Source organism: Pelophylax lessonae (assembly GCF_965119305.1).
Source record: "Pelophylax lessonae genome assembly, chromosome: 10".
Classification (NCBI taxonomy): Eukaryota; Metazoa; Chordata; class Amphibia; order Anura; family Ranidae; genus Pelophylax; species Pelophylax lessonae.
Genome location: NC_138777.1, coordinates 71,259,705 through 71,277,135, shown reverse-complemented (window position 1 = coordinate 71,277,135; position 17,431 = coordinate 71,259,705). Strand labels below are relative to the sequence as shown.

General features: G+C 43.9%; 1 protein-coding gene across 1 annotated transcript in view; it reads right to left on the bottom strand.

Annotated features, from left to right (window-relative positions):
* VWCE (von Willebrand factor C and EGF domains) overlaps positions 1 to 13,834 on the bottom strand; it is a 127,890-nt gene extending 114,056 nt beyond the window's left edge. Inside the window, exon 1 of the mRNA XM_082269705.1 lies at positions 13,332 to 13,834. Coding sequence (XP_082125831.1) covers positions 13,332 to 13,438 — 107 coding nt within the window. The 5' untranslated portion in view covers positions 13,439 to 13,834. The remainder of the gene's footprint in view (positions 1 to 13,331) is intronic.
* Between the last annotated feature and the right edge of the window lie 3,597 nt (positions 13,835 to 17,431).

Here is a 17,431-nt window from a genome sequence, read left to right as displayed (position 1 = left end):
TTTTTTAACGTTACACCGGAATGGTCATTCTCTCAGCTCTCACACTTGGGTTTTCAACTTAAATGTGTTGGAAGTGTTACCGGTAACAATGGCAGACCCATATCAGGCCCAATGCCTGAAAATCCTGCTACATACATACTGTAAATAAATAAGACATCCCCTGAAAAAAATCCCTAGTGTGTTTTTTGTAGCCAAAATTATTATATCTTTTTTAGGGGAAACACAGATATTTTAAGCAGGATTTAAAGCAAATTCATTGAAAACAACATTTCAGATAAGACAAAAAAGCAAAATAAATATAACATACCAATTTGAATAGAACAATCTGTAGCCCATTACAAATTAAAAGGAATTATGCATTACTACAAATACACATTTTCACGTGACTTTCTTAGTGTGAAGGCAGACTTAATATGTAAAACGGTGCTGTGGTCCATAACATCTGACCAGTAAGACCATAGCAGGTCAAATGTATTCATTGCATTGCGAAGTGAGTAGCTATGTTTTTTAGAAGAAATACATCTGTTCAGCTCACGCACCCATTCCAGCAAAGATGGAAGGGGCGTTGCAGATTCCCATTTTAAAGCCAACATCCTATTTTTTAGCCAATCATCAAGTAAGGATTAATCAAATGCGTGTGAGAGAGTCAACTTCCAGGTGTGTACCAAAAATACCATTAAGGGTTAGAACCACCCCCTACAAATACCTTCTGAGCTTGGGACAGCGCCAGAGGAGGTAGATCAAAGTCCCATGTGGCTGGCTACATCTACAGCAGTAAGAATCAACGTGCAAGCCAATTCTTTGTAAAAATTCAGAAGTACGGTATACTCAGTGGAGGATGAAACCATTGCTGAGACTTCCCCATTAAAATGCTAGTTGTCTGGCAGTTATGCTAACTTAAGCCCCGTACACACGTACCGATTGTCGGCCGTAAATATTCAGCCGACGACCGATCGGATTATTGACCCAGAAAGCTCTGGAACCAGAGAAAGCCAAAAATATATTTTTTTGATTTTTTATTTAAGCATAGCTATTTTAAATGCTGATCTTGAACACATACTTACTTGAAAAGAGAACATTAGCATATGGTAAGAATTTAGCCCAATTTACAGAATTTGTGGTACTGAATTATCAGTTTTTTAAATCAGAGATATTTCCAACCATCCAATCAGGCTTAGACCTTTTATTCTTTATCTCACTATGTTAGGATGAAAGCAGAACTCCAGGCACATATAAAAGACACAGCTACATAGCTAATTATTAATATAGTACATCATCAGATTTTTTTTATGCAACTAATGCACGTTTTTGAATTTAAGGTGCTGTCATACTTCTATGAAGCAGCACAAGGTTGAGAAGATGGAAAAGAAAGATAGGCAGAACCAATCAGGTGTGCTGATTAGGAACATGCTTATAGAAGGAGAGAGCAGAGGGATAACTTCATCATTCTAAAGCTGCTCTTCCACTGTCCAATCAGCAGGCAGAAGTGAAAAGGACACCACTCTATTCCTTTCACATACTCTAACTGTAACAGGGAAAGTGGTGTCACCTGCTAGACTATGCAGTGTGACAGTGCTGTCTTAATCATAGACTCCCATATATGTATTTTATGTGTGTCTTAAGATGTCTGCCTGGCGTTCAGCTTAAAGAAATAATAATCCCTCTGTGTTTTCAGCGTAACACACACAAAATCTCCAGTAAACTATTTTTACAAAATTCTTACCCCAGCACTTGCAGCTTGCAACGTTCAATGCTACTGACCCCTGCTCTCTAAGTACTGTTTGCCTGAACTTCCAGTCTTCACAGGAAAGAGTTAACAATGGACAGTGCAGGCTGGAGCCTGCTTGTTAGTTAGAAAAGAGGGGGAGAGGAGGGAAGAGCAGGGGAGTGTCATAGCATCCTAGGCTACCCAGCTGTTTGTTTCTAATAATTTACTTAGCCTGGGCAGACACAACCCTAGCATGTTCCTGCATGTAAGTGTGGCTTCATAGGATGCTGCAAGAGAAAGGAGCCACCCTAAAACAGGAAACTTTGGGCAGCAGTCATGGCATCCACTTAAACTAGAACATAGGCAAGGATTAAAAGATAAAGAAGCTGCATACTCAGTAAGTGCAGATTTTTTTAACTACTTGGCATCCCACGCTATACCTGAAAGAGTGCTACAGCAAGGGCTTAAAATGTTGGGAGGGTGTACAGGTACGTCTCCCAATTCTCACACTGCCTGTGCATCGCGCTCTATAATCCCCGAGTCCTTAAGACACGGCTGATCCTTGATTGGGATAAAGGGGCAATCACAGCGCGCCCTTTACCACGTGATCAGCTGTCAGCAAATTGCAGCTGATCGTGGAAGTAAATAGGAACCAGTTATCGGCTTTTTTTTCCCCTTACGTCAGCATGAAGAAAAGAAGAAAGCCGTTAACCAGCTTCTGTTAAAGGGACATCGGTCCCCTTAGTGCCCACCAGTGCTGCTAATCAGTGCCCTCCAGTGCTGCTAATCAGTGCCCACCGGTGCCATCTATCAGTGCTCATCAGTACTGCTAATCAGTGCCCACTAGTGCCACTTATCAGTGTGGCCTATTAGTGCCGCCTACCAGTGCCCATCAGTGCCATCTATCAGTGCTGCCCATCATACCACCTATCAGTGCTACCTATCAGTACCCATCAGTGCCACTGACAAGTGCCACCTATCATTGCCCATCAGTGCAGCCTATCAGTGCCACCTTTCAGTGCCCATCAATGCAGCCTATCAGTGCTGATCAGTGCTGCTTCATCAGTGCCCATCAGTGACAATGGAAAATTACCTGTGTGCAAAATTTTATGACAAAATATTAAAAAAAAATTTTTTTTTTTCAAAACTTTTTGTTTTGTTTTTGTTTGTTTAGCAAAAAAAACAGCAGTGATTAAATACCACCAAAAAAAGGGACTCAAGCAGGCTGCTCTGTGTGACCATTCACAGATGAAGTGCAGCTCGGCCGCGCACCAGCTCCTCACTGGCTCATTGGCTGTGATTGACAGTAACAAGGGCCAATGGCTCTCGCTGCTGTCTCAACCAATGAAGAAAGGTTAGTGCCTTGGCATGGGAGAAGGTAACCCTGGTAGTGATGGGGTTGGTGAGCCTGATCCCTCCTCCCTAGCAATCGGTACACTATACATGGGACTGACATTGCGGTACAGGAAACCTATGGACTTAGCCTGGAGGTACGGGAAGAGAGAGCGAAAGATGTGAATTCAAACAAAGTGTTAGGGCTCATTAGTAACAGAGGTCCGCACAGTGTGAATGGGGAAATCCTCACTTTGTCACTGGGAGTGAGGTGGCAATCATGGCTGTGCTGGTGGAGCGGGCGCAGGCTCACCGAAGAAATGCTGCATTTGGATAAGGGAGGAGATAGTATGCGGTTATACAGCACAAGTGTGTTACAGAAATTCTCAGTGTACAAGGTAGAACCATGCAAGGGAAACGGTTATCTTCTAAGTTGGGGTGCCATCTTAATGCAGACTATCCCGTTCCTGTGTCCTTGGCATTAGGGGGCACATTCGCGCGGTTCCCCTACCCGGGTGATTAATCCCACCCACAGGCAGATCCCCACACAATTGTGCAGTTTTTAAAATGTGACAGCAAGTCCAGGGAGAGGAACCCCCCCCCCCCCCCGCCTGCTGTCACAGGGAAGGGGGCTCTGGTAGCAGGAACCATGTGAATAGGAGCATGTTACACCCTAAATACGAGTGTAACCTAACATGCTAATAAAGATGAACCTGTCCTTTAAAAAGGGTTTAACCACTTAAGGACCAGAAAGTTTTACCCCCTTAATGACTAGGCCATTTTTTGCGACGCAACACTGCGTTATTTTAACTGACAGTTGCACGGACGCGTGACACTGTACCCAAATAAAGTTGATGTCCTTTTTTTCCCACAAATAGAGCTTTCTTTTGGTGGTATTTAATCACCTGTGTGGATTTTTATTTCCTGCGGTATAAACAAAAAATGTGACAATTCTGAAAAAGAAAACAACATTTTTTACTTTCTGCTATAAAACATTGCCAAAAATAAAAATAAAAAAATAAAAAATGTCATCAATTTAGGCCAATATGTATTCTGCTACAAATCTTTGGTAAAAAAAACCCCCAGTAAGTGTATATTGATTGGTTTGTGCAAAAGTTAGTCTAAAAACCAGGGATAAGATTTATGGCATTTTTATTTATTTATTTTTTACTAGTAATGGTGGCGATCAGCAATATTAGCAGGACTGCGACATTGCGGCAGACAGATCGGTCACCAAACTGACACTTTTGAGGGGACCAATGACATTACTACATTAATTAGTGCTAAAAATATGCACTATTACTATACTATGACACTGGCAGGGAAGGGGTTAACAGCAGGGGCAATCAAAGGGTTTAATGTGTGCCTAGGGGGTGCTTTCTAATTGTGTGGGGGATGGGCTTGCTGAATGAACACACAGACCTGTGTTCCTAAATAGGAGGAACACAGGATCCTTGTTTACATCGGCAGACCGCCGTTCTGTCTCAATGGGGAGCGATCGCCGGACCTGCTGATTGGCTCCCCTCTAGCCAATCGACACACGCCCCCACTTCCTGCTAAACTAAGCAATGTACAGGTACGTAGTTTAGGGTAACAGAGCTGACATGCCACAATAAAACTATGGCAGCTGGTCGGCAAGTGTTTAATGTAATTTTAAACATGCAATTTATTTGGTCTCTGTGGGCCTTTCATTTAATTTTCATTTAAAACTGAATGGATTGTTTTACAAGGTGATCCTTTACAATCACTTTAACGTAATGTATGTTAACATGTGGCATACCATGTTTTAATGCACCACAACAGTGTGAATTCACCCTAACACTTACAGCAATAGACTCGATGTACATAGTTACATAGTTAGTCTGGTTTAAAAAAGACACAAGTCAATATAGTTCAACCAATAAAAGGGGAGAAAAGAAAATGTACTGGATAACATGGAAAAGTGGTTTATTAAAAGTGGGCTTCAGCACTCATCTGCATACACCCCCCCCCCCCCCCCCCCTCGTAATGAGAAGCCTATTGCATACAGAGAGGAAGACCTGGGGTGCATTTTAGGTAAAATAACATGTGAAAAGCATAGTGCACCACAGCAAGGTCAAAGTGGAACTTTACCCATAACAACATGATAAAAAGTATTGTTCTTTAGCAGGGAACATACATTATAGCTAACAAAATTTGCTGTAAATTGAATGACTCCTGTTTCTTCTTGCCGGAGGCTGCCATTTTGCTGAACCCCAGAGTCCATAAGCAGCAGTAAATCTTTAGGCAGCCAGCAGATAGGGCTTTAGTTGCACTCGTTTTTTGACACAGTACCAAAAAGTAGAAAGCAACTGAGCGTATGCAGAGCAGGGTGCAACAGTGTATTACAGGATTTTAAACAGGGTTAAATGTGTGCTTAGCCATTGTACTACGTAAAAGTGCTTTTACTAAGGGAAGTGCTAAGGGAAGGGAAAGAAAATCCATCCCTTCCCCTCTTTCAGGATGGAGCTCTGCCTTGTTTAGCTCCATCCCGTGTCTCTCCCAGTGGTGTATTTTGGTTTTGTGCTGCCCTAGGCAAGACTAAAATTGGGCACCCCCCTCCAAAGTAAATTTGCCCCACTCCTTCCTTTTTACCGTATGTGACTCCCTCCAAAGTTGAAGTCAAGTCCCAGCATGAACCCCTGAGATCTCACAAGGGGGGGGGGAGAGAGGGGGTGGGACAAAGAGAGAGAGGAGGGGTGAGAGAGAGTGGAGGGGGGTGAGAGAGAGAGGAGGGGGGCGAGAGAAGTGGCCAATGGAGTCTCAGGTGGAGGGGGGGGTGGCTTTTTTGTTGCCCCCCTGTAAAGTGACGCCCTAGGCCTGGGCCTTGTTGGCCTAGGCCAAAATACAGCACTGGTCTCTCCTCGGCAATTAGCAGGTGCCGGAAGACATCCATTGGGTGGCACCCGCTGATTGGCTTCTGCTTTGATCTGTCACAGCAGAAGTGGCGCACCGCTGTGTGTGCACGCCCCTACCCATAAGTGCAGAATCATATACAGTATATTGTACATATACATACGTGAATCTGCACAGCGCTGCAGCCCTGAAGCAGTAAATCTGCTGAAGGGTGGTCAGCAAGCGGATATAGAAATAGACACAATAGATTCAAATTTGTATTGAAGAAAGAATGAAACTAATTACGGGACAAATAAACACACAAAAAAGAATTCAATAAATTATTTTTAGGAAGTAAACACGTCCGCATCATAATGAATCCACCAGAAACCTTCTGCAGAACCACAATCAGTATTATTTTGAGACAACCAGGAACATGACTACAGGGCTAAAAGCATTATTCTAATGAGACAACCAGAAACATGCCCACGGAGCCTTAATTGGTACCATAGTGAATGAACCACAAACATGTCCACTAAGACACAATTAGTATCAAAGTGAGACAACCAAAACATTTCTGCAGAGCAACAATTAGGGCCCATTCATACTAGGAACTTACATATATAGTTACATAGTAGGCGAGGATGAATACAATAGTCCATCCAGTTCGACCTGTGTAGGTGTGTGTGGCCGTAATCATCTCTCATACCCCTGAATGTTCTGATCCTTGAGATGTACGTCTAAGAGTCTTTTGTAAGCCACCATACTTCCCGCAGAAACCACCTCTTATGGTAGAGAATTCCACAATCTTGTAGCCCTAACAGTAAAGAACCCCCCACGTTGCCTGAGGTTAAAACGCTTCCCCTCTAATTGCATTGTATGCCCTCAAGTCCTCATGCAATCCTTTCGACTGAATAGCTTTTTTTTTATGCTGAGATCACCATTGAGATATTTATAAATTGCTATCAAGTCCCCTCTCAGGCGCCTCTTCTCCTCTTGCCCTCTTGCCCACTCTGTTATTTTGTCCAGGTCATTCTCTAGCACACAGGTGTCAAACACAAGGCCCGCGGGCCGAATCCAGCCCTCCAGGCCATTTTATGTGGCCCTCACACCTCTCCTGTAGCTGCAGGAGAGTTCCAGTTCTCCTCCAGACCTTATACTTTCTGCTTTCCAGCAATGCCTCCAGCTTTTTCCCAGCAGCACCACAAGGTAAGAGAGGTGCACTGTGATGTAAGGGAGGGTGGGGGACTCAACTTCTGATGGTGGAGAGGCTCTTGACATCTTATGTAAGGGTAGGGGGTGCTCTTGACATCTAGTCTTACAGATACAACCGGCCCTTTTGAGGGCAATCATAATGCTGATGCGGCCCGCGATTAAATTGAGTTTGACACCCCTGCTCTAGGATATCTGCTTCATGCTGTGCAGTTATTGCCCTGCCCAATTTTGTGTCATCTGCAAAAACTGATATAGAACTACTGATCCCGTCCTCAATGCTGTTTATGAATAAATTGAACAAGGTTGGTCCCAGGACTGAGCCTTGGGGGACCCCACTTACCACCTCAGACCAGTCTGAGTATGCGCTATTTATTACCACCCTTTGGACATGCCCTTTTAGCCAGTTCCGTATCCAAGAGCAAACCTTGCAGTCGATGCCTGCAGACCTTATTTTATAATTTAAGCGCTTGTTGGGAACTGTATTAAACAGCTTAGCGAAATCCAGGTACACCACATCCACTGGTCTCCCCCTATCTAGCTCACAGCTCACCTCCTCGTAGAATGTTAAGAGACAAGTTGGTTTGACAAGAATGCCCATTTGTAAACCCGTGCTGATTACTGCTGATGATGTTGTTGTCTTCAGCAAACTCTACGATATAGTCCCTTATCATCCCCTCCAGAAGTTTACATACTATCGATGTCAGACTGACAGGCCTATAATTTCCCGGGACATGCCTCTGTCCTTTTTTGAATATCGGTATCAAGTTAGCTTTCCTCCAATCCCCTGGTATATTTCCTGTCACAATACTGTCAGCAAAGATCAGGAACAGTGGTCTAGATATAGTCTTACTAAGTTCTTTGAGTACTCTCGGATGTACGCCATCCAGGCCTGGTGATTTATTTGTGTTAATTTTATCCAGCCTTTCCCTGATTTCACCCTCTGTTAGCCATAGCGGCAAGTCCTGTGTATTACTACTAACCATATAGTCGTGGTCAGTGTACCCCTACTTTTCCTGTGGAAAGACTGATGAGAAAAAAGCGTCCAGCACGGTTGCTTTTTCAGTGTCCTCTGTAACCATCCTCCCATCATCGTTAATTATGTGTGCAATATGCTCTGTCCTAGTTTTTTTGCTGTTGATATATTTAAAGAATTTATTTGGGTTCTTTTTACTATCCTCCGCTATTTGTCTCTCAAAGTTGATTTTAGCCATTTTGATTTCGTATTTACTTATCTTATTTGCCTCCTTGTATTGCTCGAAAGCCGATACTGTGCCCTCTGATTTATATTTCTTGAAGGCCATTTTTTTTCCCCTAATAAGTTTAACATTAACGGTTTAGCCAGCCAGGTGTGGCTTTGTCTCTTCTAAACTTATTTCCCATAGGAATGCACTGCGAGATGCATTGGTTTAATATGTTCCTAAAGCATTCCCATTTTTCCTCTGTGGACAGTGTTCCTAGGGTTTGGTCCTAGTTTACCCTTTCCATCATTGAGCACAATTTGGGAAAGTTTGCCCTTCTGAAGTTTAGGGTTCTTATGTTCCCCACTTGCCTTGTTATATTGTTATTTACGCTAACTGTGAGCATCCTGTGATCGCTAGAGCCCAGGTTGTCCTGGACTCCTACCTCCGAGATTAGGTTTGGGTCATTAGTGATCAATAGATCCAGCACTGCATTTTCTCTAGTAGGAGAATCCACCAACTGGGACATGTAGCTGTCCTGTAAGGTTTCCATGAATAGACGGGCCTTCTGTGAGTGTGTAGTCCCCTCTTCCCAGTCAATGTCGGGATAATTGAAGTCCCCCAATATGATGACTGATCCCAGTTTTGCCACTTTACCCAACAGTGATATAAATTCCAGCTCTACCTCCTCCCTTTGGTTGGGTGGCCTATAGCAAACCCCCCCCCCCCCCCAATTACTTTTCTCTTTTCTTCTTCCCTATGGAGTTCTACCCACACGGATTCCAACTCCATACTCATCCCTTCCATAATATCACTCCTCTCTATCACCCTTACATTATTCTTGATATAGAGACATACCTCTCCCCCTCTTTTTCCTACCCTGTCCTTCCGGTACACCGAATACCCTTGGATATTGGCCAGCCAGTCATGTGAGGGGTCGAACCAAGTTTCTGTTATTCCCACAAGGTCTTTGTCCTCCTCATGTACTAACATTTCCAACTCATCCATTTTATTAGCTAGGCTCCTGGCATTTGCACATACCCCTCTTAGTTTTGTGGAAGTTGATAGTGAATGGTGATTATTTCTATTCCTGTTTGGTCTGAGGTTTTCCCGCACAGACCCCCCAATTGACGTTATGGAACTACTGTCGCTGCTAACTCTAATACTGCCTTCTGTCCTTTGCTGCCTCCTGACTGACTCTACTTCTGAGGGCTCCCCCCCCCCGTCTCCTAGTTTAACAGTCCCTTCAAATTGGTGGCCATCTTTCTCCCCAAAAGAGCTGTACCATCCCCATTAAGGTGCAGCTCATCCTTACTAAAGAGCCGGTAGCCGACTGAGAAGTCAGCCCAGTTCTCCAGGAACCCAAACCCCTCCTTCCTATACCAGTTCCTTAGCCACTTGTTAAGTTCCCTAATCTCCTTCTGCCCCTCTGGTGTGTCCTGAGGTAAAGGTAGTATTTCAGAGAAAACCACCTGCGTCGGAATCATACAGGAATGCCATGTGAATCCTGTGCATTTCCCATGAATTTCTGTGCAGTGCGATTTCAGCCTATTCATTTTGAATGGGCAGAAATCGGACCATACCAAAGGTAGTGCATGCACTACTTTTGGAAACTCACTGCAACCGAATTGCATGGTACTTTTGTACCTTGTGATCCAGTGCGGGCAAATGCATTGTATTTGTGACCTGCATTTGAGGTGTCATTAACTTTGTCCTGACACCCGCTGCAAATGGCAAGGGCAGTGCGATTGGAATGCAGTGCGGGACACAACACAGAAACGTCAATTTCCCGTGCTGCATTTTAGTGTGAACGGGCTCTTAGTATCAAAGTGAGTCCACAGAAGCACAATCAGTATTATAGTTAGACAACCACAAACATATCCACAGAGCCACAATTAGCATCAATGCCGGGACAAGGTAATCTAAAGCCCACAGCAAACATAACAAACTGTGCCCCCTCCCCACCCCAAGAGGTTTGAGCATTATGTGTCAGCAAAAAAAATCCAACCAAAAAAAAAAAAAAAACGAGCACCAATCTGCATGCTTACCCCCTAAGCATGTCCAAAGAAGCACAAGCAGTATCACAGGGCTACTATTAGTATCATGGTAAGACTAACCAAAAACATCCACAGAGCCACAAGGAATATCATAGTGAGACAACCAAAGACATGCCTACAGAGCCACAATCAGTATCATAGAGAAACAACTAAAGACATGCCTACAGACCCACAATAAGTATCATGAGACAACCAGAAACGTCCACAAATCCCCAATCAATATCATAGTAAGACAACTATGAATATGTCTACAGACCCACAATTATAGTGAATCAACCAGAAACATCTCCATGGACGCACAATCAGTATCATAGTGAATCAGCCAAAACTATGTCAACAGAGCCACAATCAGTATTATAGTGAGTCAACCACGAACATGTCCATAAAAGGACAATCAGTATTATAGTGAAACAACCAGAAATATATCCATACAGCTGCAATTAGCACCATAGTGAAACAACCAGAAATATGTTTACAGGGCCACAGCCAGTATCATGGTGAGTCAACCAGAAATATGTCTACAGAGCCACAATCAGTATCTGATTGTCACCATCTGAACCAAATACGTTTATTTTGGTCCCATCAGACCACAGGACATGGTTTCAGTATTCCATGTCATTAGTCTGCCTCTCTACAGCAAACTGCTTTTAGGCTTTCTTGTGCATTATCTTTAGAAGAGGCTTCCTTCTGGGACGACAGCCATGCAGACCAATTTAATGCAGTGTGCAGCATATGGTCTGAGCACTGACAGGGTGACCCCCCCCCCACCCCTTCAACCTCTGCAGCAATGCTGGCAGCACTCATGCGTCCATTTCCCAAAGACAACCTCTGGATATGATGCTGAGCACGTGCACTCAACTTCTTTGGTCGACCTTGGCGAGGCCTGTTCTGAGTGGAACCTGTCCTGTTAAGCCACTGTATGGTCTTGGCCACTGTGCTGCAGCTCAGTTTCAGGGTCTTGGCAATTTTCTTATAGCCTAGGCCATCTTTATGTATAGCAACCATTCTTTTTTTAAGATCCTCAGAGAGTTATTTGCCATGAGGTGCCATGTTGAGCTTCCAGTGACCAGTATGAGAGAGTGAGAGCGACAAACACCAAATTTAACACACCTGCTCCCTATTCACTCCTGAGACCTTGTAACACTAATGAGTCACACGAAACCGGGGAGGGAAAATGGCTAATTGGGCCCAATTTGGACATTTCCACTTAGGGGTGTACTCACTTTTGTTACTAGTGGTTTAGACATTAATGGCTATACAAGCTGTACACTCACTGCTTTACATTGTAGCAAAGTGTCATTTCTTCAGTGTTGTCACATGAAAAGATATAATAAAATATTTACAAAAATGTGAGGGGTGTACTTACTTTCATGAGATACTGTATGTATATATATATATATATATATATAATATATACTTAATGATCATATTGATCTATGTACCTTCCTACAAAATGATTTTCTGTTCAGACCAATCAAAATAATTTCAATAAAATTGATTAGTTTTGATCAAAATCAAAAAAAGGCCCTGTGCGTCTTTTGTGCGGGTGCAGTGCGAATTTCAGCCATACAAAGTGTATGGCTGAATTCGCATCCGCACAGGAGATCGCATGTAATGAAGGAGCAGTGCGCTCCGAATTACATGCGATCAGCGCACCCGCAGTAGTGTGAACCAGCACTTACACAGAGCAGCCCCAATCCCCCTCTTTTTTGGTCCCCCGCTGGTGCTCCAGGCTCCTCCCTTCTGCCTAGTACCCCCATATCAAACCGTTTGCTATGGGGGCACCCAAGCAGGCTTGCTCCTGAGCCGCTAGTCTGTGTCCATTTACACATGGCGCGTGGCTTGGCCCCCACCTGGCTCTCTCTTCATTGGCTCACTGGCTGCGATTGTCAGTAGGGGAATCCAATGGCTACCGCTGCTGTCTCAGCCAATGAGGAGGGAGAGCCTAAGCTCTCATGCACATCACTAGAACAAGATGGGGCCCAGTTAAGTTTTAGGGGGGCTGCACACAAAAATGCCTCATGTGCGACTTTTGTGCGGGTGCAGTGCGAATTTAGCCATACAAAGTGTATGGCTGAATTCGCACTGCACATCCGATCGCATGTAATGAAGGAGCAGTGCGCTCCGATATTACATGCGATCACCGCACACGCGGAAGTGTGAACCGGCACTCACTCATACTAGCCTTGGCTATTGTCCAATTTGCCCACTCGTAATGCCGGCCCTGAAAACATCTTTAACATCATCAGAGAGCAATTCCAGTTGAATGTGACCATCTAAAACTAGCTATACCATGGCCTGAATAATTGAAAACTTTTGTAGGCATGCAGGTAACTTCTTTTCACTTCAAGGCTCAATGCACACTGGCTATAAAAAAAAAAAAAAATCGCTGCTACTACAGGAGTTTTGTGTTTTGCCTGTAGAAGCAGCTCAATATTATCCTATGGGCTTGATTTACTAAAACTAGTGAGTGCAAAATCAGCTTCTAGGTTTTTTTGACAAAGCTTAATTGAATAAACTGAGATTAGATGCTGATTGGCAACCATGCACAGCAGCACCAGATTTTGCACTCTCCAGTTTTAGTAAATCAACCCCTATGTGTCCATGCACATTAAGACAATTAGAGGCATATTTTAGGCTCATTGATTAGAGGCAGGATTCTGATTGGAGCTTATTGGCAGAAGAAAAGGAAAACTATCCTAAACTATATACAAATCACTCTATATGAGCATTTTTTTGTTGTGCCATTGGAACTATCATTTTTTTAAGCCCAGTGTGCATGGAGCCTAAGTGATAATCCCCTATGATCTAAAACTGCATGCCTGTATACAGTGCAGTGCCCTTGTAATGTAGTGCAGGAGTATTGTGCCTTGCCTGTGTTTAGTACAATATTAGTGCAATGCTGTCCTGCAGGGTCAGTGCGCATGCCCGTGGATTCCTGTTTTACAGTCACCGTTCCTCTGAGTCATAGCGTCTGTGTCAATATACCTCTGTGCTGTCAGTGCTGACGGCTTCTTCCTCCCGTTATAAATTCTTCCTTCTCTTCCAGAAGTGAGGAGGAGTATGCAGGACATCCTCATCCAAAATGGGATCATGATGTGCGCTTGAACCAGCCCCGAATCCAGTGACCAATAGTGAGCGGGATCCCCCTGCGCTCCTGTAGTCAGTTCGCCTCTTTAAAGTCAAAAATTTTGCTTTGCCTTTCCTCCACTTCTCAGCATCAACTCTGCTTTACGTACGTTCTTTTCTGAAGCTCCATTCACACCCGCTTTCCTCTCTCTTGTCCTTTTATGATCTGCTTCCCAAAATTGTCGCCCTCCTTGTCCTTCTCTTATAGGAAATTTGTTGCCTGTGTCCCTGTTGCGTACTACTCTTTCCCTTGACTCATTGATCTGCGTTGCTAACGGCGTGCCATGGCAATCTATCACCTTCTAAAACTCTCCATCCTCCCTCTGTAGCTCTCTGTGCTTTGACTCACTTTCTCCCTCTCCGCTTTGCTGATGGAATTGATGGGATAGGAGCCCCTCACATCATACTAAGAAGGAAGTGGCCCCACAGTGACATCTGGGAACGGATAGAAAGCTTTGCCAGATGCAGATCTCTCTATCCGCTCCCAGATGTCACACTCTGTGATGTGCCAAGATTGCGTGTGTCTATCTGCTCTCAGCGACTGTGTGTGTGTTTGGAACCCGTGTGTTTACTAGGCACTTGTGTGTGTGTGTGCGACTTTGTGTATGTGCAAATAAAGCCTGCAGGGGCTATGTTCTAAACTTCCTGTGCAAAAAAAAAAGATTTAACCTAAACAAATATTTGTAACACGCCATTTTTTTTAATGTTTTTCTTATTCGCATTTTTTTTTTTTCCAGAACGAAAAACACATGGACAGCTTCAGACACAGCCTCGGACTCGGTAATAAGGGTTTGAAACAAGAACTGTGTGTTATCCAACAGCAACCAGACAGACTCAAAGCAAAATGAAAAAAAAATAAAACAATTGAAAAGACAGAAATAAAATGGTATTAAACCCTAAAACAACAATTTATTGTTTTTGAGTTCAACAATCAGTAAAGCCATTGTAAAGGCTGAAGGTTTTTTACCTTCATGTATTCTATACATGAAGGTAAAAAACCTGTGTGTAGCCCCCCTAAAACTTAACTGGGCCCCATCTTGATCCAGTGATGTGCATGAGAGTCTAGGCTCTCCCTCCTCATTGGCTCCTCAGACAGCAGCGGTAGCCATTGGATTCCCCTACTGACAATCGCAGCCAGTAAGCCAATGAAGAGAGAGCCAGGCGGGGCCAAGTCACGCTCCATGCGTAAATGGACACAGACTAGTGGCTCAGGAGCGAGCCTGCTTGGGTGCCCCCCTAGCAAGTGGTTTGCTAAGGGGGTACTAGGCAGGAAGGAGGGGCCTGGAGCACCAGTAGGGGACCCAAAAAGAGGGGGATTGGGGATTCTCTGTGTAAAACTATTACATAGAGCAGGTAAGTAGAACATGTTTGTTATTTAAACAAATAAAAAAAATAAATAAAAAAAACAACTTTATTATCAAATATGTTGGCTACTTTGTCATTTTTTAGGCTCTTTTCCCCCTTTTTTTTGTCCGGGCATCTGACCAGTAACATACTTCCTGTCTTAAGGTGTCTCCACTCCACTGGAGGAGCAACATAGTCCTTTGGACAGCAGCACTGTCAATCTAGAGACAGTGGTCAATAGATAACTATGCAGGTTACTGCCTCCACTTCTCTGCAATGGGTTTAGCACTTTAAGTACCTAGGCATCTATATTTGCCCTGCCCCCAGATTCTTCCTAGATCTTAAGGTCACTCCTCTCATGAATAAATTTAATTCTTAATGTGAGGTTTGGTCTGCCCCCCTCTGGTAGGAGGGGCAAATTTATTCTAAGTGCTTTTTCACCTTAAATTTACATATGTATTTAGGCAATCCCCAATTTGGATTCCTTTAACAATATTCCGCATGATGGATTGCATTCTTACTTCATGTTTATGGGCAGGTAGACCACCCAGATTGGCTCTTGCTAAACTACAACTCCCTGTGGATAAGGCTGGCTTAGCTCTCCCCAGTCTTTACTTCTATTATCTGGCCTCTCTTTTGGTCACTCTACACTGGTGGCTTACTCTCCCTGACAGTTACCCTGCCCTGGACTTGGAACTGTCCGAGTTGCATTCCCATAACTGCTCCAATCATCAGTACAAAGAGGACCTTGCTACTCCTTAGTTCATACCCAACCCACGAAGATGACTGTGAAGGCCTTGACATCAACCATCCTTAAGTGGGCCTCTAGTCCTGCGTGCTGGTCTCCCAATACTCCCCTTTGGGAGAATCCCACTCCCTCTCATTTTTCCAGTGTTCCTGACCATCTAATTTGGAATAGAGTGGGTATTCTAACTCTTAGTCCCATTTTCTCATTGGGGGAACTATGTTCCTTCAACTTATTAAAAGAAAGAGGCTTGTGTCAAATGACAATAAACCCTGGTTTAAAAAGAAAAAAACTCTATTCTAGTATGCATTCTTAAAGTGGTTGTAAACCCTTACATATACCCAACGAAGTGACTGGCCTCAGGTGACACACAGAGATAAAACAAATCCTCCTACATAAGTTTTAGCTGTTTATCTGCCTGCAGCATTCTCTCCTCTAAGTCCATTGAATGTGCAGAATTTATAAAGCTTGTCTGAGTGGTCAGAAACAAGGGGGGCGAGAGCTGAAATTACACTCTGCAGAGCAAAGTGAGGAGAGCTCTGAGAGCTGATTCACACCCCCTCCACAAAGCACACAGGAACAGAGCTGAGGCTGTCAATCAGCTAGAGGCCCCTCCCTTGTCACTTCTCTTAGTGTCAAGAAAAATGGTCACAAGTGATTCATGCTTATAGCAGAGGAACAAAGCAGCAGACAGAAATGACACTTAGTGCTCTTGAGACAAGTACACATTATAGAGGGGTATGCTTTGTTCATATTTCACATCTGAGGTTTGCAACCGCTTAAACTCTTCACTCTATTGTAATCTGACGTCTTGCTAGAGGATGGCTACCTTGGTTCTCCATGGTATCACTATGTAGGAACGTAGCCACCCTCTCTTGCTCCCTCTCGAGACAGACTAGGGACCATAGATTATGGGATTTGTAAAGCAGTGTTACTCAACCTTTTTCAATCACGGAAACCCTTATGCAAATTATCCAAACCTGAAGACACCCCAGGCTAAAATGGGATTCCCTGTCACATCAGGAACCTCCCTTTTACACATCATCAGAGTCCTCAGTCTCCCGCCCCACCCCCACCCCCCTCACGTTTGAGTCCTCAATCCCCCACCTTCACAATTGAGTTCTCAGCCCCCCTTTCACATCAGAGTCCTCAGTCTCCCACTTTCACATCAGAGTCCTCATTATCCCACTTTCACATCAGAGACCTTAGTCCCCTCATTTTAACATCAGAGTCCTCAACCCTCCTGCCCCTTTCACATTAGATTCCTCAGATCCACACTCCCTTTTCAGAAGAGAGTCCCACCTTCCAGTCTTCACCACACCACACATGACAGTGGGTGGAAGCCGAAGAAGGTCTAAACAGAGGTGGCCCTGAATGCTGCCCTCTCTGGATTAGTGTCATGCGTTTCCATGGTACTTGCAGCTTCCCTGCCTACACCATGGAAACACATGATACTTTGTGAAAATGTCAGGTGCAGCTAACCAAGGTGTCACACCTGGCATAGCACAGATTCACCCATTCATGCCATACAGTGCGACTGGTCGAATTTCCTGCTGTGCCCTTTGGATTTTGACAGTCTGCTCTGCTGGATGACTGTGTGAATCAACTAAGGAACTGGCTAAAGCTCATATTGTGTTGGGTCAGCTTTGGATGCACAAGCAAATTTAGATGGGTAGAAATTAAAGCAGTAATAAACGCAAAACCAAACATTTATTATATTGCAGCTTATCATTTCTTAGATGTGATGGCTGTACTAGTTACCTTTTTTTAGACTCTCTTTCTTCTATTTTCATCTGGTTATACAGCCATCAAGTCTGTTGTTTTCATTTTGCTAACAGCATATACATTTTTTTTTTTTTAGCAAAGACTC